This window comes from Caretta caretta, chromosome 7 (assembly GCF_965140235.1).
Source record: "Caretta caretta isolate rCarCar2 chromosome 7, rCarCar1.hap1, whole genome shotgun sequence".
NCBI classification, from domain to species: domain Eukaryota; kingdom Metazoa; phylum Chordata; order Testudines; family Cheloniidae; genus Caretta; species Caretta caretta.
The window spans coordinates 113,392,637-113,416,220 of NC_134212.1; the positions used below are offsets into that span (position 1 = coordinate 113,392,637).

Consider the following 23,584-nt stretch of genomic DNA (forward strand, 5'->3'; position numbering starts at 1 on the left):
TTCCAGTGCAATGTCAGCATTGAACATAAGCCAGGAGAGAAATTTTGTCTTACTCAAAGGCAAAAGTGCTATTATGTTGTATTCCCATTTGGCAACTTATTCGACCATCAGTGTATATTTTCAACCAATATTAATGAGAGACAGCAAACTACCAATAGCAAATTAAAACCTCTATTGCTACTTTTTCCTCATATTAATAATACTTTATACTAATACTACTACTAAAGAACTATTACATAAAAATACTCACCTAAATACAGCTATTAAAGGTGCATATACTGAATCTCCATCATAAACATACATATGGTCCCAACTACATTCTGTGGCAAAATGATTAAATCTTAATCTTAATATTGCATTAGGACTGAAAGAAGAAAACAATAAGAGCACATTACAGTGATATATTGTTTAGCAAAAGCATAGACTCATAATACAATTATATAATAAAAATTACTTGGAGTATAATAAAATTAACCATACCATCATAATATTACATTATTAAATACAAACAGTCTTTTTAAGTACTAATCATAACTCATGCAGACAAAAGTTGGTATAAAACCATATTTAAAACCAGCCAATTATTTAATTTTTTTATCTTAAACTATTTTAAAAGTCATGCTTACAATTATTAAAATTACCCATGGATATTACTATCCATAAGGTTTTTAAAAGGGCTACTGTCAATGTTTAATCCCCAAAATTTAGGCTTTGATAAAGTTTTACAAAACTTGGTACTAATAAAAAAAATGTAATGTTATATTAAAATGTCAATACTAAAGATTGTTGATTGACTAACAATACTGTGCCTTCCAACATAAAACGGAGGAATGTGTGGTGACTTCAAAGGGAATACAATGCAACATCTGGGACTTCAATAGGATTTATCATGAGACAACCTCCATCTTGGTCAATGTACCAAAAATAGAACCAGAAGCCTCCAGAGGTAAATGCTCACCTCACTAACCAGGTGCCTTTGATGATGCCAGAAGCAACTAAGACATCCTCTGAAGTGGGGTTGGCTGAGTGGGGGTCTCAACTAGGGTGACCAGATGTCCCAATTTTTATAGTGCCGATATTTGGGGCTTTTTCTTATATAGGCTCCTATTACCCCCCATCCTCTGTCCCAATTTTTCACACTTGCTGTCTGGTCACCCTAGCCTCAACCAACAGCAGCTAAGTCAATGCTAAATGTGATCACCCTGTTCCCTCTCCCATCCCGATGGCCTGCAGCATGTGTGTATGGGAGAGGAGGAAGGTGCTGCTTTCTTTTCCCCTCAGTCTATGCACCCTCTTTCCCAATGCTGCAGGCTGAGGCGGGGAATAGGCTCTCTCACACTGCATCTGGGCACCGGAGTCTGTTTCACCCACTCCTGCTGCCATTGGACAGGGGTGTTGTGATGAACCAGCTGATTGGCTCTTGCCTGCCAGAGTAAGGGAAAGGGAGGTGAGTGGCTGAGACAAGTAGCTGTTGGGCTCTGTTTCAGCCCCTCTTATCCAGAATGCTCTATTTTCTATGATGCCAGGGGCTAGTCTGATCACTAATCTTTTGTTTGGAGTCTGGCACCAGAGTTTTGCCATATGGCAATACTGGCAAACTGTTGCATGGGTTATTTCACCTTCCACGTGGCATCCCAGAGTTCTGCTTTGGGAGTCTAAATTACAGTCATCACAATTTGGCAGGTTCCAGTGAAGATGGTGGGTTAATAAAGGATCTGATGTGTGGTCTACGTAACATGATAGGCAGCTAGAGCATTGGACTCAAGCATGACATTGCATGGTGAAGGGGTAGGCTTCCATGTCTCATACAGCATGTTGTTTTCTATATTTCATATCTCGTACCTCCTGTTTGTAGGAGGGTTCGAACTCTGGCTACTAGCCAGGGTACACGGGCAGGCCTGAGGTTTTAGAGGGTGCATTGCCCTCATATAGATGCACGGGGTCAATGGTGCCTGGTTGAACTCCACATTGGCACAGCTCTGCTAGATACTTGGATGGGGATAGGGCTCCCTGTTAATAGTTTAAATAAAATTGAGGCCTATAGTGTGCATGTCTCACTGTTTCTGCATCTGCATCAAAGCAGAATTCTACAGAGTTTGAATTAAAGAGCCACTATCTAAAACTGAGAGCTGTCATAGATCCATATCCCCTGTGGCTCAGGCACAAATGACAGTACATAACACACAGTGACCAGTGGATCTAGGCACAGTTTTGTTTGTAAATCAGCCTGAGGGGTGGGGAAAATCAAATGCAGAAAGAAAAAAAGCTATCTTCGAAAACTGTTCTTTCAAGACTGTCTCAAAATAATTATAACAGCATCTAAGCCTTTCACAAATGAAGTCAAAACAAAGCATTGTAAAATATACAAAACCACCACAGATCTTGCCTCATAGAAAAAGGCCTTTTTTTAAAACATTTAATTAAAAATATTTATGAAAGCACCACTTGTTACAGGATTGAAACTCTCAAATGGAACATAGCATAGGAATATTTGTGACCACTAAACTGTTCTGAATGCATGCAGTGTTTGTACATATTCTGCTGACAACTGACATTCATGCACTGGCCGATACCTGAAATCTTGCTGTGACATGGGAGACTAGGCCAATTCACTTGTGTATTGGTACAGATCATACTGATTGTTTAATGTATGAGAGTGTATTTGGTGTTTAAACTTCATATAAACTATTGGGATGTTACATGCACTGCTTTCACTTATCTGTATCCTGTTATGATGTAGTAGCAAACATTTACATTGTGTATACCCCCATCACTAAATAACCCATCAAACGAAAAAGAAGCCTTGTGGATTGCAAAGGAAGAACTTTTCTGTTAAAGTGCTCATTTCAAAGCCAGTGGTCATTGTGTGTGATGATCAGAGGTCAAAGACTCAAAATGCATTCCTCACTCTTCAAAGAAAAAGCCCATGTGGGTATTGACACTGTCAGCTTGTTTTCTGTGAGAAGAAGCTATAAATATCCATTCAAGGAAAGATCCTGGATCTCTCGACTGTTACAACTGTTATTGGGAAGTGTACTAAATGCAAAGATCCCCAGAGACAATCTGGGTGCCCTGAAAAGACTTTTGGGAAACTGGCAGTTTATGATGTCACTGCCTCCATTTGGAATTACAAACTGTGACTCATCTGTGGATATTTTATCTGCTTTAACTTCTCAATAACTCTCACGCTTCCTTTCCTTAGCTAATAAACCTTCAGCTACTTTACTATAGAATTGGCTAGAATTTGGTGTCAGATCTAGAGTACCAATTGATCTGGGGTAAGTTACTGGTTCCTTGGGACTGGAAGCAACCCAAATTTGATGTGATTTTTCATGTAAATAACCATTTTAGCACAAAAGTCCAGTTTGTCTGGATGGACTGTTTGAAAGCTCATGCTCAAATAAATTGGTTAGTCTCTAAGGTGCCACAAGTACTCCTTTTCTTTTTGCGAATACAAACTAACACGGCTGTTCCTCTGAAACATGTTAAGACTGGTAATATTAATCCATGAATCCACATTTGTTACTCGCTTGGTGAAATCTAATTATAGAACACACCACCAGCTTGGGCAATCTGCCCTGTTTTCTGACAGTTTGCCCAGTACTCACGGTTGTGAACCGCTCCACACAGCGGGACAATTGTGAGATGCAAAAAGTTCAGACTCCAGGATATAGCTAATAAAGTTTTAGTCCTGAATTTTAACACACTAATGGCATATTGCTGAGACAGTGCTGGGTCAAAACTTTCAACTGGAAGCAAGGTGTGCTATATTGCTCAGTGATTTTATTATGAGTGTAAATCTAGGTATTATGAAGATTTCAACACAGGATTCTTAAATCAGAGGCTATGCTACTTAACCACATATGAAATGCCCTTATAAACATAACTGTAAAAGGAATTAATCCACTGTATATGACGGCTATGTTTTGTAAGAGATCCTCTAGTATTATACACGTTCAAAATATTGGGGTTTATATTACATGTATATAAAGACTGCTCAGAGGGATCCTGCTGTTTCTTTACTCTTCAAAGTAACTCATTCAGGCTATTCACCTTCAGCTCCTTCACACCTGCTGGGCATATTTCCAGTTAAATGGCATTAGTTTGGCCTTTAGATATTTTCTGTACTTTAAGCTACTCCTGATACATCACTGAAGAGAACAACAACATGCTAGATCACAGGGTTCTGTGACGATAAATAGGGCACACAACATGTTTTAATAATCAAACAGGCAATAAAAAATTATTACACGGTTTTCAGAAACATGCAGTGTTGGCCCAACTTTTGTCATTGACTTCATTGGGAACAAAGTTAGCCAAACTCTGACCACTTTTGAAAATCCCACCCTAGCTTTTTAACTTAAATAATTATCACTGTTAAAAAGTTGAAGAAATGTACCTGTATGCTTAGCATCCAGGTGCTTTTAAAAAGAACATATAGCTCTGTTCTGTTTAGAGATTTTCTCTCTAAAGCACTGGAGTAAACACATCATACATCAGACAGTTAGATCTATTTAAAATATATACTTACTATCCTTCAATTAACCATGTACATTTTGTTTTATATTTATAATTTATTGGTCCATCTGTTAAATATCCAGAGGGTTCCGTTAACCTAAAAGAGAAAAAACAGTAATATAATAAACCTTAGATATTTCTTGAAGCACAGTAGCATAAAAATATCAACACCCAATTACAGATTCTGTTTGAATGAGGTGACAATCAGAATCTTTTATCTCTGAGGTGACATACGTTTGTTTAATAATCTCAGGCTTCATATCCTGTATCTTTTGTTTCAGTGTATTATAAAAGTAGGAACACAGTTAGTGCTATATCATCAGCTTGTTTCCTTTGCCCCAAATATTACTAGAAGCTACTTTAACTTGCACCTTCTTCTAGCTCTGTGGTGTGCAAACATTATACAAAACTTACACTGCCCTTCACAGAGTGGGTCTAGTAGAGTGTAAAGAAAGATGACACAAATTAAACCTTACACACTGCCTCTGAATTTAGCCCATAGCATCATTGCAGAAGATTGTCATAGTTCCACTGAAATAAACGGAGCTCTGATAAACAGAGTAAGAGCAGGCGTAAATTATCACAGAAGAAAGAACAAAAGTTGAAATTCAGAGTGGCAGTGGGCAACTAAATACAATATAAAAACATTTTACCAGTGATGATTAATTAAGAAAATCAGAAGAACACATACATACATATTAATTGCTCTTGCTAGAACTATTATGCTTCCATTCTTATCTTACATGCCACTGAGCCAGAACAAGGTGTGACTTGCAGTTCCCTTACAAAGTAGTAGTAGAGTGGATATAGGTAGATCTGAGGAAGTCTTGAGCTGGTTACAACTGGGGGGAAAACAATTACATTCTCTCACCAGCAGTGTAAATGCACAGGGATCTCTCTTATGTCACCGTGGCCATCATCTCTGAATTTGCCCATGTATATACATGTGCAAAAAGTAGTCTACAACTTTTACTGAAAATGAATTACATTTAAACTTGAACTGACCTCAGGAACTCAACTCCTAACTGCCCCTCTACCACCCTATCACTGAGGTCTATGATTCCAAATTTCAGGCTATAAACACCTGGAAGTGCAGTTGAGATCAGAGATACAGAATCCTTGTTATGTAAAGGAGAGTGTTGCTGCTAGAGAGGTATCTGTGAGAACTTTTATCTTTGAAATTCACTCCCTCAGTCTGCCAAGTCTGAAATTTGCTAATCTTTAAGGCACACTGCAATGCCCATCTGTCCTCCCCACTTTTTAGGAGAGAATTAACAAGGTGGTTGGTGGTGATTGAGACTTTTTATTCTTTTTTGCCAGGCTATTGGTGATGAGGTGGGGTTGGGTGGAATTGATGTAACTGTAATAATTAATTTTGAAAGATTTTCAAAGGCACCTAGGAGGTGCTAATAGGTGCTTTTATCTTTTCATAAATGTAGAGAGACAGAAAACCACTGAAGCTCTGCAATATGGGCGGCAGAGTGGGGAAAAATAAGCATCTCAATCAGCTGCCTTTGCAGCAAGAATTCTCCCCTGCCCCAGCAGCCAATTATTAAGTCCTGTAACTGACTCCTCTGCAAGGAGTCGCTGTGAGTACTGTGGTAACCAGTTTCCTAGATTACTGGTAGCAAGCTAAGTGTACAATGTGCTTAGAGACAAGTGCTGTGGGCACTCTGAGCTCTAGGTCCTGCAGGTTCTAACCCCTGGTGGTTTCCCATGAACACTCACAAGAGTTTGATGAATAATGAAAAACTCTGTTTTTCTAGAGCTGACAAACATTGTGATTACCCTAGGCATGATTGCTTTAAGTTACAAGCAAAAGATTAACCAAGAGTTCCAAATTCAACCCCTAATTCAGGGGTCAGAAGGTGGAGCTCCTCCAAGCCACATCATGCACAAGCCAGCAGAACCCCCAGATAGAGTTTAATCCTTATGTCTTATTCAGACCGGTACACACACACACTGTTTGCAGGCCACATCCAAGCATCTACCGGTCTCATCTACTGCTGTCCCCTTGCCAGTAACAAGCTGTTTCCCAGCCAAGCTCTCAGCCTCTCAAGATATATCTACATTGCAATGTAAACCCAGGTTAGTGGGACTCAAGTCAGCTGAACAGTGTTAAAGAACCCTGGAATAGAGCACCTACAACACTTCTTTTTAACACTATGTTAAGAACTTTCTAACCGAGGCTCGAAACTGGGGCTCTAGCATCCACACGGCAGCACATAGACTTAAGTCAAATCAACCATATCCCAGACCCTCTGGCACACTCTCACAATGCAGCTGCTCTAGCCCTTTGTCCTGGGTGGACTGTGGCGAAAATTTTACTGCTCACCCTGCATGTTACAGGAGATTTGAACAGTCTGCCAATACAGGTGGACACACAACATGAAGACAACCCCTTTTCAAAAAGTTCTCTTGCTTGCATTTTCATGCATGTGTCAGGAAACATGCAGAGCTTCCATGAGATGCTGGTGTACATTTCGGCAATGTTTGCTGACCCACCAAAGGCACAGAGCTTCAGATGGAGCAGCAGGAGGCAGCAGTGGATAAAAAGTACCCTGGCATAGCAGACTCTCACTGTCTGATACTGCTCAGTGTACTCAACATAGCTGCTGATGCCCCCTACATAGATCGGCATTTCTGGCACAGGACCACAAACACAGACTAATGGGACCACATTATCATGCAGACCTGGGATGACCAGCAGTGGGTCCAGAACTTTTTCATGAAGAAAGCTACATTGCTGGAGCTCTGCAAGCAGCTTGTCCCCTCCAGAATAAAGACACACACATGAAGGCTGGTGCAGAAGAGGATTGCTGGTGCAGAAGAGGATTGCCTTCGCCATCTGGAAACTGGCTACCCCAGACTGCTACAGGTCCATTTCCAACCAGTTTAGTGTTGAAAAGTTAACTGTGGGTAAAGTGGTGGCAGAGGTATCTGACGTAATCAGGAGTGTGGTTTATCCCAAGGTGACAGGCATAAAAGATATTCCAGAGGTAATTGCTGGCTTTGTGAAAATGCGGTTTCCAAACTGCGCTGGGGCCACTCATATGCCCAAAGTTTACCCTCCTCACAGAGCACATGAACACAAGAACTGCAAAGAGTACTACTCCATTTTTATGCAGGCCCTCATGGCCACAAGGTTGTTTTATGAATGCCAATGTGGGAAAATTCATGATGCCAGGGTTTTTTGCTGATTGGGAGTCTACATTCATGGATAGGCTGGGACACTATTCCCACCAAATGACATCATAAACAGAGTTATTGACCCATCGTTATTCTAGGGATCCCACATAACCCCTTTTGCGTTGGCCTATCAAACTGTACCTAGATTTGGAGAGGCCCTGGCAAAATACTATTTAATTACACTCTTCACAGGTGTAGAATGGTTGTTGAATGTGCTTTGGCAGATTGAAATCCTATTGGAGAGGTCTACAGGCCCGTTTGTATACTAGTGTCATTAATGCTGTCTGCATCACTGTGGCTTCTTGGGCTCTTCACAATCTTTGTGAAGCCAGAGATAAGCCATGTCCCGCAACGGACTTATGACAGAGAGGGGCTGTTGAATCGGTATACTTAGCCAGAAAGTATACCAACCACAGCTGGAGCTGGATGCACCCAGCCAAACAGAAGTGAGGGATGTTTTGGGTTCCAACATTATGGACTTGCATGGCTCAACTGAAGAGGGTAGGACCACTATAAATGTACTAGTGCAGGAGAAGGAGGAGGCTAATTGATTTGGGGCTGGTACAGTGCTTGGAGAAGGGTAGAACTTGATTTCCATGCAATGTACTTATGAAAGACATACTTAATTATGAATTGGGGGGATGATTCACAGTATGGATTCATACAAGGAAGTGACTGAAGTGTGAACTGCTCTACCAACCTGCATCGAGGAGCAGGTTATTAATTCCAAATTGTTCCTGATCATGTGTTTAGCTTTGTTATTTCAAATCAGGATTGTATGATGAGTTGCAATGGCAGCAAACACCTTTCTTGATGACATAAAAGGCTTTATTTATAATCGTGTTAAAATAGTACAAAAGTTACCCATTGCGAGGCAGACCAGCCGCCATGACAACACCCATACACCAGTTACAAAAACATTTCCAAAATTAAAAAAAGGTGCATGAAACAGTGCAAACATTTGCCTGGCCTCTGTTCTCCTTTACCTTCTTTTCTCGTTTGCCCTGTATTTGTCACCGGGGATGGAGGTATCCACAGTAGAGGGGGTCAAAACGGAGGCCTATATGTGGTTTAGAAATAGCCTTAAGACAGAAAACTGGCACTAACATACAAAATGGAAACTTCTATTGCTTGATTTCAGCTAAATTAAAAAGTATGGCCAATTTTCTGCAAATTTTTCATTATTTTGTGGTTCAGAGCTGCGATGTGATTCTGCAGGCACACTGAACTAACAGTGAGCTTGGCCTGAGAAAGTGACTGGCAAATCCACAACAGTCTAGGTGTTCTCAAATAAAACCATAATGAAGTGTAACCTGGCATCCGTAGCAGTAGGATCAGGCTGTTTAACACAAGAAGAGGTTGAACTCAGACTACTGGGTATTGAGTCTGTATACACTCTTTGGATGGAGTGCAAAGATTAACAGATTTCAGCTGAGTAGGAACTAAACTGGTGTCTTTTCATAGACAAATATTAATACAGTGGTATAATAGTCCTATAACTCTAAACTTTTGCCCCCAGATAAACAAACTGTATACCAGAAAGTGTAAGTACAGGAGAAAACACTTGCACAATTGCTTTTGGCTATTTTACCCATAAGATACATATTTATTCGGTGGAACAGAAGTGGACATTTAACTTACCATCTTGTCTCTCTAATAGAGCATAAAGGCATAAATGCTGCATTATTGATCTTGAAATTGGGTCAGCACACACAAGCAGAGCACCACTGAAGTTAATTGCTCTCTGCTCAGATGGAACCTTGTGCCAGTGCAAATCCAATTACAGGATGGGGCTTATGTTTGGATGTGTGCTCTTTCACCATCTTTAAAACATTAACCCTCTGGAAATAAAAGGGAGCATGATATCAAATTCCACTCCAAGTAATAAAACGCTAGTATTACTGTTATATAATTCATTCATAGATACTAGGTTTACTTATACAACAGACTGCAACAAATTTATTTTTACTCTAAATACTGTGAAATAAAAGTGGTACTCATTTACACTCAGTGCCAGTGTATTCCTGGTAGCTTTTGAAATTTAAGGAAGGTAACATATAAGGGCTGTTTCCCTTACATCCAGCACTCTGGCACTGATAAACTGCAAACGATTTCCCGTTCCACACAAAAGTTGATGATTTTTTGATAAACAATTTCTTGGAAAAAAGGAGATAACCACTGATGAAGACATTCCACTTCACTGTAAAAAAATAGTCTGATATTGCTTTGTAATAATGTCAGTGGAAATGATAAGATGAAGGATTTTTTTGTTTTAGGTACAATAACACTACTCTGTTTTATCATGCCTGAATGTGTGTTTCCGGTGTTACACTGAACTCCCTTGCATCCTTTTCCTTCCAAAATATCATCAAATCCCATGGAATCTACTGCTGTTTAGAGCAAGCTTTCTAGAAGGTACAGTATTTCACAGCAAATGTTAAACTACTGTCATTTTAGATTGCAAGTCAGCATTCACAGACACAGCCTAATCATTCAATTAAATAGGAATACATTAAAACTTATAAAGCATTAAGAAACTGTCCAAGAGAAAAGCTATGTACGCCAATAAAACTTGATTAGCCAACTTCTGGAGAAAAGGCAGTGTTGTATCACTAATTAAAACCATTCAGAAATAATCACTGATAGATCAATCAACCACAGAGCTAATCTATAATTACCTACACAGGAAGAAGATATCTAATACTAAAGGGCTCCTTAATCTAGCAGACAGCAGAAAAAGATGAAGTGGCTGGAAGCTGAAGTCAGCAAAGTTCAAACTGAAAATAAAATGCAAGCTTGTAACAGTGTGAGTAATCAACCAATGAAACGGATTACCAAGTGTTGTGGATAAATTCTCCATCACCTGGCATCTTTGAATCAAGACTGGATGTCTCTCCAAAAAGTATGCTGTAGTTCAAATCACAAACTGTTGGGCTAGGTGCAAGAATAAACAGGTGAAATCTATTGCCTGTATTACAAAGGAGATCAGCTAGATAATAAGTGTCTTCCAGTTTTAATATCTATAAATCTATGAAAATGATCATATCATCCTACCTCCTGGGTTCTTCTATGGGACAGAATGATATGGTCACGTTTTTCAGAATACTCTGTTAATTTGAAGTTGTGCTGTCCTCAAGACAAGCCACTGATGGTGTGACCTCACAGGACAAGGGCATATCTGAAAGGCCCAATAGAAGCCATACAGAAGCCTGGACAGGAGCATCGGAATTTCACTGCAAACACTTACCATCTACCATTGTATGCTACCTTCCATCTTAAGTATGAAATGATATGTCCCCATACAATGTAGTTCTGCAATAAGTATGACATTTGATATTTTATCAAATTGGTCACAAGGTTTCTAGTTCATAAAGGTGCATACAATTATTTGGAGAGACAGATGTTCTTTCAGTTTCCTCTCATAAATTTCTTGTTTTTATGGGTTTGACTGAAAAATTGTCTTTCTAAATGAGTTCATGTATGTTTTGGTCTGTTAATACGCTATCTTTCTACTATACACTATTTAAGTTAAATAGCCTTTTACAATGACACAAATTTTAGTAAGAATAATTGCTACTGCTCTGTGCTGAATTCATCCATAACTTTGTATGGACTGGTCTAAATTCAACAACATACTAAAATGACATTGCTGTGTACGATGTGTTTTTCTCTTCTATAGCTTCCTGGGGTATTATCCTTTTGCAGTCTATATTTGACTGAGAAAGCCAGTCTTTTACTTAATTAATTAGGGGACAGACCCAGCCTGACAATTTGTCTTTACTTATAGGGACTTAAAGCTCTAGCCACATAGGGGTCTACAGAAGTCATTCACCAATCTGTCACTCCACTCCAAAAAGTGTCACTCTTTATACTGTAAATGAAAACCAAGAGATACCCAAATCCAATGCCGTCTGTCCCTGATGAGGAAGACAATGCCCTTTTCACTATTTCTTTAAGCAGACATGCATTTTTTTAGCCTGTAAAACAAAATACTATCATCCTTCCTGCTGTGACTGACTGTGGGCCAGTCGCCAAAGATTGACTGCATGATATTTTCATGTACTATCAAGCCATCTCAACTCTTAGGGGAAAAAATAAAAAGCACTATGCTTACTTTGTAAGATGATGGTTGGGGCTCTGAAAAGATCATTCCATATTTCCGCAGTTCAGACATTTATTGCCATTCATGCAGGGTGGAAAAGCCTGGATTTACAAACTTTCCCATTTGTACTTCAGTTAGTTACTAAAGAAAGGTACATTATCACTGGTTGATAGAACATTAAAACACAGTGAGTTACAATTAAATACAGCCTTTACACTAGATTTCGTACATCTTTTTGCTACCTAGGAGGGTATGACAACACTAAAATATACGTTTATTTAAACAATTCTATATCTAAATATTTTTAGATTCTTATTAATTGTACATTTTCAGTATGTTAGAAAATGGTGAATGATATATGGCTTATTTACTAGATAATTAATTTTTGCTCATGATTTGTGTCAAGCTGCATTAGGATGGTAACTGGAATTTAATTAAAACACACAAAACAGCATAAAACAGTTATTTTTATTAAACAAAACAAATCCTTAATATACTACGTGACCAATTATGCCACATTTATGAAGCTTAGTCTCAAAAGTTAGATTTTTTCCCCCGATTCTTCCTTTACATAGAAAAGAAGTCTAACTCAAAGTTTTCTGATAGAGGCTTGTGCATTCAGCATATTTTTTATTCAAATGTTTTAAGAGATTATAAGTAGTTTAGGCCTTAACCCATTTTGTATTAAATTGATTTCATTTGAAACAGGATTATTTTAAAAAAAAAAAAAAGAAAGAGAGAGAATACTATAGTTTAAATAATAAACACCCAGTTTAAATTTTAAAAATATATACATTTTTTCCAGAAAAAATGACGTTACTTACCTGTAACTGGAAGTTCTTCGAGATGCATGGTCCCTATCTGTATTCCACACATGGGTATACATGTGCACCAGGCATCTGAGCCCAAAAGTGTTTCCTAGCTGTGTCCATTGGCTTGCACGCACATAGTGCATCTCCACATGCTCCCAACTGAGAGAATGTAAGTGTTGGTTGACTATACTCTCTTCCCTCTCTTACCATTGCATAATGTAGTCCAAAGCAGAGGGGAAGAAGGGCAGGTAGTGGAATACAGATAGGGACCACATATCTCAAAGAACCTGCCATTACAGTTAAGTAACCTCCTCTTCTTTGAGTGTTGTTCCCTGTGTGTATTTCAAATGTGGGTGACTCGTGAGCAATGATGGAGTATCGAGATGGGTGCAAGGATGCTAATGAAATACCCATCTGCGGTACAGCATGGTCAATGGTTGCATTCATTGTTGCTGTGTATGTTATGGCGTAGTGTGCCGTAAACATGTGGCTAGAGTGCCATGTTGCAGCCCATCAGATGTCCTGCCATGGCACATCCACTAGTGAAGCCAAGCAGGTGACGTGCTCATGTAGAATGTGCCATCACTCGCCCGGGAGTGGGTAGGTCCGAGCGTCTGTAGCATTCCAGTATGCACCCTGAGACCCATTTAGAGATCCTTTAGGATGAGATGGCCTCTGCCTTTGACCTTTCTGTGATAGTGACGAAAAGCTTCAGCAACTTTGATGCGCCCTGTGCAGGTGGAATGCCAGGGTTCGACGAATGTCAAGGGAGTGCAAGGCCCTGCTGGTGGGGGAGGCCTGTGGCTCTAGATGGAACACAGACAAGTGGATGGATTGATTGAGGTGCAATTCAGAAACCACCTTAGAAAAGAATTTGGGATGCTGTCTTAAGGAGACCTTGTCCTTGTTAAATACCATAGGGGGGGTTGCCATCATGACAGTGAGGTCTCTAACTTGTCTGGCCAGGGTGACGTCAACCAAGAACCCCACTTTCACAGAGAGGTGGGTCAGAAAGCATGTTGCCATGGGTTCAAAGGGTGATCTCATGAGGGTGGAGAGAACAAGGTTAAGATCCAATGGGGGTGTGGGCTTCACAACTGGTGTAAAGATGTTGAGCAAGCCCTTTGTGAAGTGCACAGTAACTGGGTATGTAAAGATGGATAAGCCCTCCAATGGTGGGAGAAAAGCGCTAAGTGCCACCAGGCGTAATCAGACAAAGTTGAGAGCCAGGCCCGATGTTCTGAGGGTGAGGTGGTAGTCCAGAACAAATGGAATGGTCACCATGTGAGAAATGGGCCCACTCTAGGAAGCGTCTCCACTTAGCGTGATAGCAGGTTCTGGTGGACATTCTCCTGCTTTGGGTGAGGATTTGCTAAACCAGGGTGGAGCATGCATAGTCTATACTCAATATCCATCCAAATACCACGCTGTGAGGTGAAGAGGGCCTGGGCTGGGATGTCGGAGTCTGCCCCGATCTTGTGTAAGGAGATCCAGGAGCGTGCAGAGTCAGACGTATGGTGAGGCAAAGAGCCTCAGGAGATTGGTGAACCAGAATTGCCAGGGCCAGTAGGCCACTATCGAACAGAATCTTGCGACAAACATACAGCAGAAGGGGAATGAGAGGAAAGATGTAGCAGAGGTCACCCTTCTAGGACAGGAGGAAACCGTTGCCTTGAGCATGCTTACATAGAGCCCCCCTGGAGCAACTGAGGGGGAGTTTCCAATTCACCTGAGAGACCAAGATGCCAAAGAGGAGTGTCCCATCATGTGAAGAGCTCTGATGGGGCACAACTCACCACTTGGGTGTCTCCTGCCGGCTGTCCTGGAAATTAGCTCTGGTTCACTGGTGCGCCTTCACTTAGTGGCGTCTTGCTACCATCACTTCTGTCATCAGGACCCGTGTCGCTCTCGGGTCAGTGGTGTCTTCTGCTGGGCAAAGCCCTCTGGCTGTGCCCCACTCAGTTCTCTCCCCCAACTACCGGATGGATGGCTGTCCTCTGTCCAGGCACTTGCCTCAGTGGCAGGCTGCAGTCTAGGGTCTAGCCACTCCCCTCAGTGGCAAATAGAGCCAAGGGGGGGTGGAGGGAGACCCGGGACCACCCGCTACTCTGGGTCCCAGACCAGGGACCCTCTAGTCAGCAGCCCAGCCCTGAGTCACCTCCAACCCTCACCGTCTGTTTCCCTGGGCCACTTCTCCTCAGCCCTAGCACCTTCTCTGCCCTTGTATCAGGGTCTCAGTCTGGCAGCGGTCAACCAGGAGCTCACTCATGCTCCATTGACCCCGCCCAGCATTGCTCGGACCATGGTGCTGTCTCTTCTCCCTCTTTCAGGGCAGCCAGTCCTGCCGCCTCAAACTCCAAGGAGTGACTGCCTCTGCCTCTGTTCAGCAGTGCTTCTTATATGGCCCAGCCTGGTCCTGACTGGCTGTCTCTCTAAACCTTCCTAACTGGCTGTCTCCTGTGCAGCCTCCCCGGGATTGCTTTAACCTCCCTCTGCCAGTGTGGGGCAGACGCCCCACAATAAGACCGCTGATGGTTGTATCAGAGTTCCCATTTGTGGTCTAGATTCAGGGCTCTGCTGAGCCTGTCAGCCAGGGAATTCTGGACACCCGGCAGGTACGCAGCCTGAAGTGTCACCTGGTTCCTGATGCACCAGTTCCAGAGCTGAAAAGACTCAGCACTGAGGGAAGGAGACGTGGCTCTCCCCTGCTTGTTGATGTATACCACAACAGTAATGTTGCTGGAGAGAAGCTGAACATGACAGGACCATATGAGCAGAAGGAAGACCTTGCAGATAAGACTGACTGTCCTGAGTTCTAATATGTTGATATGTAGTCTCGCTTCCCGCAACATCCACACTGCCTACGCTATGTGGCGGTCTAAGTGGGCACCTCACCCCACGAGGGAGGCATTTGCTGTAATGGTGGCTTGTGATGGGGGAAGGTTGAAGAGGGTGCCTATCATGATCTTGGATAGGTCGTACCACCAGATGAGGGAGGCCAACACAGGCACCGGGACAGTGACCCCAAAAGTCGATACAGTCCCTGCTGGGTTTGTAGGTGAAGAGAAGCCAAGCCTGTAGGCAGCACAGATGGAGCCACGCATCATGTGAATGCAGACCACCAAATGCTCCAGGAGGAAGAGGCATTGGTGGACTGTAGTGCAGGGCCGGCAGTGAAGGCAAGTGATGAGGGCATTCATTGTTGAGAAACAGTCTGCCGGCAGGAAAGCTCATGCTGCAATCGAGTCCAGCCTTGACCCTATGAAGTTTATTGTCTGTGTGTGGTCAAAACAGATTTGTCTCCATTGAAGCAGATACCCAGGGATGCAAGAAGGCTGTGAAGACAGTGGATCACAGACAGAGCGCTTTCTGCCAAGATCCCACCACAAGGAGCCAATTGTCCAGGCAGGGGCCTAAGTGCTGGATCTGTGCAAAGACCTTTGTGAACACCCTTTGCACTGTTGCAATGCCAAACAGGAGGACCCAAAACTGGTAGTTTTGCTGTCCCACCCTGAAACAGAGAAGCTTTCTGTGTGACAGGTGGCTGTCCACGTGGAAGCAAGCATCTTTCATGTCGAGAGCCATGAACCACACACTCTGGTGGAGGGAGGGGATGATCAATACCAGTGTAAACATCTGGAACTTGGACTTCCTGATAAATGTATTTAACAGCCAAAGATTGAGAATGGGGATGACGAAGGATGGTGAGTAAAAGCCTCTTCCCCAGTATCGAGGAGGAATACACTATCACACCCTTGAGGAGCAAAGCATCTGCTTCTTGTTGGAGAAGTAATTGGTGGGAGGGATCCCTTGGGGGGTGGGTGGAGGATTGGATGGGAAGGCAATAAGGTGGGAAGAGGAGGAACTCTGTGGACATCCATGGTGGATGATCTCTAGTACCCAACTGGTCTGTAGTAGCCTCATCCAAATTGTGGGTGATCAGGACAAGATGGCCCCAAAAGGTTACGTGGGGCACGGTACATGCACCGAAGGAGGTTCGCGGTTCTCGACTTGAGCATCAAAATTCACCCTTGGCCTGTGACTGAAGGCAGTCGCAGAGGTGGTAATGGCGCAAGCACAGAATCAAAGTCTCTGAGACCGTTGTCATTTTCACAGGGGTTCTTGTGGGCATTGGTAGTACGCCAGGTACGACATATGCAGCAGTGGGCAAAAGGGTTACCTCTGGTGCCTGCGTCTGGCGCCTGGAGCATAGATGCCGAGGGAATGAAGCATGGACCTCGAATCCTTGAGATAATGGAGGGACTTGTCTGTCTTCTCCCTGAAGAGGTTAGTCTTGTTAAAGGGAGGTCTTCAATCATATATTGGACCTCCCTGGGGTAACCAGAGGATTGAAGCCATGTGTCCCTTTGCATGATTCTACTGGTGGCTAGCGACTGAGAAGCTGCATCCACTGTAGCCTGGAGGGCCCCGTCCTTGACCTCTGCTAGCCTGTCCTAGCTGTTAAAATCAAACTTGGCCAGCAGAGCCAGATAGTTCATGATAACCGAAACTCAGGTCCTGCAAATGAAAAGGCCTTCCTGCCCAGCAGGTCCAGTCTCTTGGCCGCCTTATCAAGCAGGGTGGACTTTTGCAGCTGCTGTCGTGCCTGTTCAGCAGCTGCTTGAACGACCAGGGAGTTGGGAGCAGGGTGGGTATGTAAAAGGCCAGCCCACTTAGCTGGCACAAAATACCATCTCTCTGCTCACTTAGGTGTGGGTCCATACAAGGCTGGTGTGTGCCACATTGCACAGGCAGGTTCGAGGATGGCTTCATTGATTGGAAGCAACCTCTGGAAGGTCCTTGGGGTTGGAGGATTTCCAGCAGATGGTGTTGTGGGTCCTGGACTTCCTCCAATAGAATCTGGCTGTGCCAGTCAGCCAACCAGCTCAATATCTTCCTCTTCACGTACCGATGGTGCAGGCAGGTATACTGGGGATGTCTGGTAGGACCCTTGGGATGGCTCTCGGCACCTCTCGTATAGCTCCCAGGGCCAAAGTAGGGCCAAAAGAAGGGGTCCACTGGTTGGAGCGGCCCCACAGAAAGCGGTACCAGGCCATCAAGAAGTTTGTAGGCCAGAGGATAGGGAAGTCTGAGTCGCAGGTCTGGGCTCCTGTGTGGCAGCGGGGATGGTACCATATGAGAGAAGTCCTTGGAGTTGGAGGATAGTTCCATCATCAGCGGGACCATCAGTACCAGGGTGCTGCAATGCAGTGCATGAGGAATGGGTTTCTCCTTCAGAAGGAACAGGGATTCATCTTCACGCATGAGGATGTCCCAGCTGAGTGTAGGACCTGAGAAGAGGAGACTGTGGGTAATCACCTCCACCATGTGAGGAACATCTGTGTGTGGCCCGAGGTCTGGGGGACACACAGCAAGACTCTAGAGGGACCTGGTGGAATCTGCAAGGTCAGCCTGTCTGGCAGATGAGGCAATACCATCAGAGCAGGCAGTGTCATGCACATAGTTGAGCAGTCCTAAGGCTTCAGTACCAGGGTTACCATTGTTACCAAAGGACCCACTTGCATTCGGCTTTGTCCTCCAGCCAGAGTGGATGTCATTGCCAGCGCAGCGGAATCCACATGTAATGTCTCACCCAACTGGGTGCAGCTCAGGGAGGGAACACTGTGCTTATGAGCAGTTCTCTGCGGGGACCTGCTCTTGTGCCCACAAGAGTGCTTCTTTCTCTCACGATAGGACTGGTTTTGGGGCTTCAATACCATCAATTCCATACCATGAGCGGTGTTCAGAGGGGCACTTGCAGTCGGTGGTGGCTGCCCTATGTGGGGGGGGGGGGCAGGTTGTCTCCCGGGCTGGGATCCAAGTGCGTTCAGAGTAGCATTGCCAGATATTTATGGAGGCAGAGTTCACAGGCTTCCCTGTCCCTGGGTGGGAAGGTCTTACAGATAGTGTGCCGTGCTGAAACGTGCGCCTCGCCCAGGCACTAGAGGCAATGCTGGTGCTCGTCACTCACAGAGAAGGAGTGAAGGCAGGAGACACAGTTTTTGAATCCTGGGATCCCAGGCACAGTCCCTGGGTGGGTGCAATCCCCGGACCGGGGAAGAGATCTACTACACTAACCATTCCATACTATACAAGATTATCTAACTAATTCTAAAAACTACTAAAATTATCTACAACGTACAGTATACACAAGCAGGAATAACTCTCTCGTGAAACCTAACTGAGTTCTGACTTAGGCCATGCAGGGGTAAGAGGGAACTGGAGTGGCGTCAACCCACACTACCTCTTATACCCGCAGCTGGGAGCATGAGGAGATGCACTACACATATGTGCAAACATTTCTTGGAAACACTTCCAGACTCAGAGGCATGGGTGCACATGCGCACCCACGTGTGTAATACACATAGGGACCATCACTCGAAGAAGAGATCATGGATTTTTATCTACACTGCATTCATGAAAATTGTTTAAAAGAAGAGCACAAACTACATTCATTTGCAATTTTTCTCACTAAGAATAAAGCAGTCTTCCCTATTTCTTTCACTGTACTGTATGCAGAAGGTCTCGAAACCTTGTCTCTCTCACCAACAGAAGTTGATCCAGTAAAAGATACTACCTCACCCATCTTGTCTCTCTAAGATCTGTATTCAATCAGCTGAGATGTTATCTAAAGATTAAATAGGAATCAGTAGGCTATTTTTATATATATATTTATAAAAACATATTAAAGTTCTACTTTTATCAACGTTAAACTTATTTTGCATGGACACATTCATGAATACCACATATAAAAACTAATTCACATCATAGAAACTATACTGCCAGCTAACTTTACACACACCTCACTCAATTTATTGATGCAGTTTTACATTAATTTAAATGTGTTCACCACAGGAAAGTTATGCTAGTAATGAACAGTTCCACAAATAAATGGTGCAGTTTTACAGTCTGCACACAGTTTTGCTGTTTAAGTAGAACATAAAAAGTAATGCTTTAATTCTTGATAAGCTTGAAGAAAAAAAAAGGTTTTACTTATGATACACTAACTACTGTAGTTAAATAATTGGACAAGTGAAGCATTTAGTGAAACGTTCTCTGTAAAGTGGCACTATTTTTACTACCCTAATCCACTCGAGTTTTAAGTACTGTGCAGCAGAGTCCTTTTTCAGGGAACAGGATAGCATTCTAAACAGGTTTTCTTTCCATTCCCATTCCAACTACATAATAAAATGTCCAAAAGATTAAGGGTTATGGGTCCCATACAGCTCAACTGAAGACAATGGGCGTTTTGCCACACCTCCGAGGGCTGGATAAGGCCCGCAACTGTAATTTTCCTATTTTAATTCTGTATTCTTGCTTACATTTCTAAGGTATTAGGATGAAATATGACCATTTGGGTCCCCTAGTCAACTCTACTGCATCATAAATTACGATTATGGATAGGTGTTTCAGAATATGCCTATTAGTTCTTTTTATATATTCTTGCATTAATAACAATTCCATAATGTATTCTAGCATAAGCCCCTATTTTGGAAAGGATTTTTTTTTTGCTCTTATCTAAATGTCTCTTCATTGCAAATACATTGCTCAATGAATTATAGCTCCAAAATTTCCCAATCACTTGGGAAAATACCACCACCTGAAGACAGACCAAAATATGAGGCATAAAGCTTAAATTCAGCAAAGCACTCAGATCTTTTTTCTTAATCAGGCCCATAATACCTACAGATGAGTCTGAACCAATATAAAACATTCAAACTGCATACCTTTTCAGAAGTTTGGTTATGGATTTATAACTCATGTCCAACTCTAAGTATAATATAGTCAACCAATTAGTGCTCTGACCTCTCTCCTTGTCCCATACATCCAAACCATGCAACTTCTTGCTTCATAATAACATTTCTAAAAATCTGAACTTTTATTGGTATTAAACTCCTACAACTAATTTAGGCCCTCACCATTTCCCATCTGATTATCATATCCTCTTCTCTTATACGTCCCCAACACCCAAAACAGCCCTCTTCCAGACTCTAGGACCATGTCTCTCACTAACTGAATCTCTCCACTGCATCAAGTTTATGGTTCTTGTCCTCACCTTCAAAAGCCCTTCTCACATCTATTAACTCACTTCCTATCCATTCAACTCTTGCAATTTTAATCCTTGGGTTTTTTGCTCTATGAACAATGTTGTGTTGGAAAGGAAACTATTATTTAAAACTCAATCCTTTCTGATCATGTGAGTTATCCTTCCTTTCCCCTTTCTGAAAGTTGCTTGTCTTGCTTAGATCTTAAGCTCTAAGAACAGGAACTATGTTGTCTTGGGCAGAGAGGGCCCAGCACATTGTGGATACTTCATTATCATCCAGACAAATCCCAAAGGGACGTAGCCTCCCTGCAGTTTGAGCATCACTCTGGCTGCATGTTCAATCTCCATCCATCATTGGCAATTTTATGGCACCACCAAATCTTATGGCAACCACATGATCACCAACTCTGTAGCGGCATTCCTTGGTAAACATGTCATAATTCACTTGTCTTCCATCCTAATAGGTCTGTACCAAGAAAACTGCTGAAACTGAACCAGTGCTGATTGAGGCAATTGCTGATTTGACTATCGTCTTAAACAATTGTTGCTCGTCGTAAAACAATTACGGTAAATTAAGTCCTCTAATAACAGTCTGTTTTATTAGTTCAGCTGGCCCCCCATCTGTAGCATATCCTTTAGGCTAAAGACTCCATTTTAGTGCTAAGTTACATGTGACACTCTAACGAATCTCACTGCAAGTGCAGAGTTACAACAGTCCCTTCTGAGGCTGGCAGCACGATCAGTGTATCTGAGTTTCAGATCATTGAAGATCTCCTGGTTTAGCCAGGGTGGTCTCTTGCCATACTAATCTTTCCTACGCAGTGGGATAGTTTGGTCTTGTACCCTTAATAATGTCTCTCTGAAAAACTGCCAACTCTCTTGAATTGTTTTTCCCCTTGATCTTACCTACCAACTCCCTGAGTTTGCTGAAGTCTGCCTTCTTGAAATCCATTATCTTTACTGTGCTGTTTTCCTTCCTACCATTCCTTAGAATCATGAACTCTACCATTTTATGATCACTTTCTCACAAGCTGCCTTCCACTTCAAATTCTCAACCAGTTCCCCCCCTATCTCTCAAAATCAAATCTAAAACAGCCTCTTCCCTAGTAGCTTTCTCCACCTTCTTCCCAGCTGAGTGCCCTTAACCACCAGGTTATAGGGTATGCTGGGGCAGGTCTCTCTCAGTCTCTCCTGTTGAAGCTGTTCCACTGTGTATAAGTAATTAAATGGAACAGCAAGTGAAACCTGGGTGTTCACCCTACAGATGGATACCCTAACCATTGGACTAGAGAGTCACTTTTCTTTCACTCTCTGGCACAATGACTATTCAAGTATTTTTACACAGATCTGAACATCTTTAACAGTAGAGACAGACACACCCGCAGCTAAATAGCCTATAGCTTCCAGGTGGAAGGGCAGAGATTTGAGTTCGAGACTCTGCTCCAGAGCCAGGCTCTCTTTATAACCAACACCCCAGTGGTTAGGGCACTGATCAGGGATGTGGGAGCCCTGCTCCAAACCTTGTGACTCTATCCCTTAATTTCATTAGCTTTTATTAAAAAGATTACGAATACCTGAAATGAAACATTTTAGTCAATCTGAAATTACATTTTTCTGACCTTTTGGATTCAATGAAATCTCAAAAAAAAACCAAAAAAAAAAACGGCTTCAGTTTAACTCAAACTATAAATTTTCCTCAGTTTTTTGGAACTATCAATGAACTGAAAAATCATTTACTCCCAAAGCTCCTCGCAGGAGACTTAATATTTTGAAAAACTAATTTCTTTATCATATGGAACACTTCAGACTAGTGCGAGCAAATTAATTTTGAAAATCTAGTTTGTCGCTATTTGTGCTTTTTATTTTCTTGAACAAAATCTGTCTGAACCAAATGGATTCAAAGTGAAATATCAGTTCTGTATTGTACCACTTTGTTACACATATACAGTTCAAATACATGACCGCATTTGTTTTCTCTCTGGCTCCTATGTATCCCCCAATAATAAAGTTAGAGTAAGGAAAGGAAGGAACAATATGTGCTGAGAGTTTCAATATGTTCCTGGTTTGAAGTATTTAATAAAAAGAGTAAATAATGCAGCACACTGAAAAAGCTATTCAATTGCAGCTGTGCTGATACCAGATGTTTATAAATGACAAATCCAAGTAGAGAGATTTTTAAAAGATGTAACTTGAAGAGTTCAGTTGCAGAACTGAACTAAATAGATGAACATATCACACAGCTTGGAACAAAATTTTGACTGTATCCAGAGGAACCATCACTATAAAATAAATGTCTTCGGATGCTGAGCAAAAGTTAAAGGAACTGTAATGAAATTCATCTCTTAAAAGAGTATATCATAAGATATATACACATTACATATAAATGTGGTAGCTGATGTGTCAAGTGCCAGCTAGATGACAAACAATGAATGGGAAGGAAATAATTCTGGCAAGATACTACTACATTTCTTTCACCAGTCAGTAAATACCAAGTATTCCAGTAGTCCTTATCATAGGAAAGTTTTCTAAATTCATTCCAATTATAATTATTTTTTTCAGATAAACGTAAACTATTCTGTGCCTTGTGCAGCAAAATAATGTATCTTTTACTTGCTGTAATTGAATAAAGCTATTGATCTTCAATGTACAATGATGATAATTAAGACAATACTCATGATAAAGGAGTATACGAAGAAATAAATTGTTTTCACAAGTTATTATATACTGTGGCCAAGGAGAGGCGTTTAATAACCACTGGACTTGTTAAGGAATATACTGCATATCCATAAACCACAATATAAAAAAAAGTACACTTTTTGCTTCCTGACATTTTGAAAATTCTGTTCTGCTGTTTCTTCCCTCTTGAAGCTTTTAATTCACACCACTTTAGAGACCTGGCACAGTGAGTAGCTTTCC

At 42.0% G+C, this 23,584-nt stretch overlaps 1 protein-coding gene across 5 annotated transcripts in view; it reads right to left on the reverse strand.

The window, feature by feature from the left end:
* The window catches only part of ATRNL1 (attractin like 1), a 1,055,790-nt gene that overhangs the window by 963,127 nt on the left and 69,079 nt on the right, over positions 1–23,584 (reverse strand). For all 5 annotated transcript variants that reach the window (XM_048857032.2, XM_048857033.2, XM_048857034.2 and 2 more), the window contains exons 3-4: positions 4,532–4,615; positions 251–364 (exon numbers count right to left, since the gene is read on the reverse strand). In XM_048857032.2, coding sequence (XP_048712989.2) covers positions 251–364; positions 4,532–4,615 — 198 coding nt within the window. The remainder of the gene's footprint in view (positions 1–250; positions 365–4,531; positions 4,616–23,584) is intronic.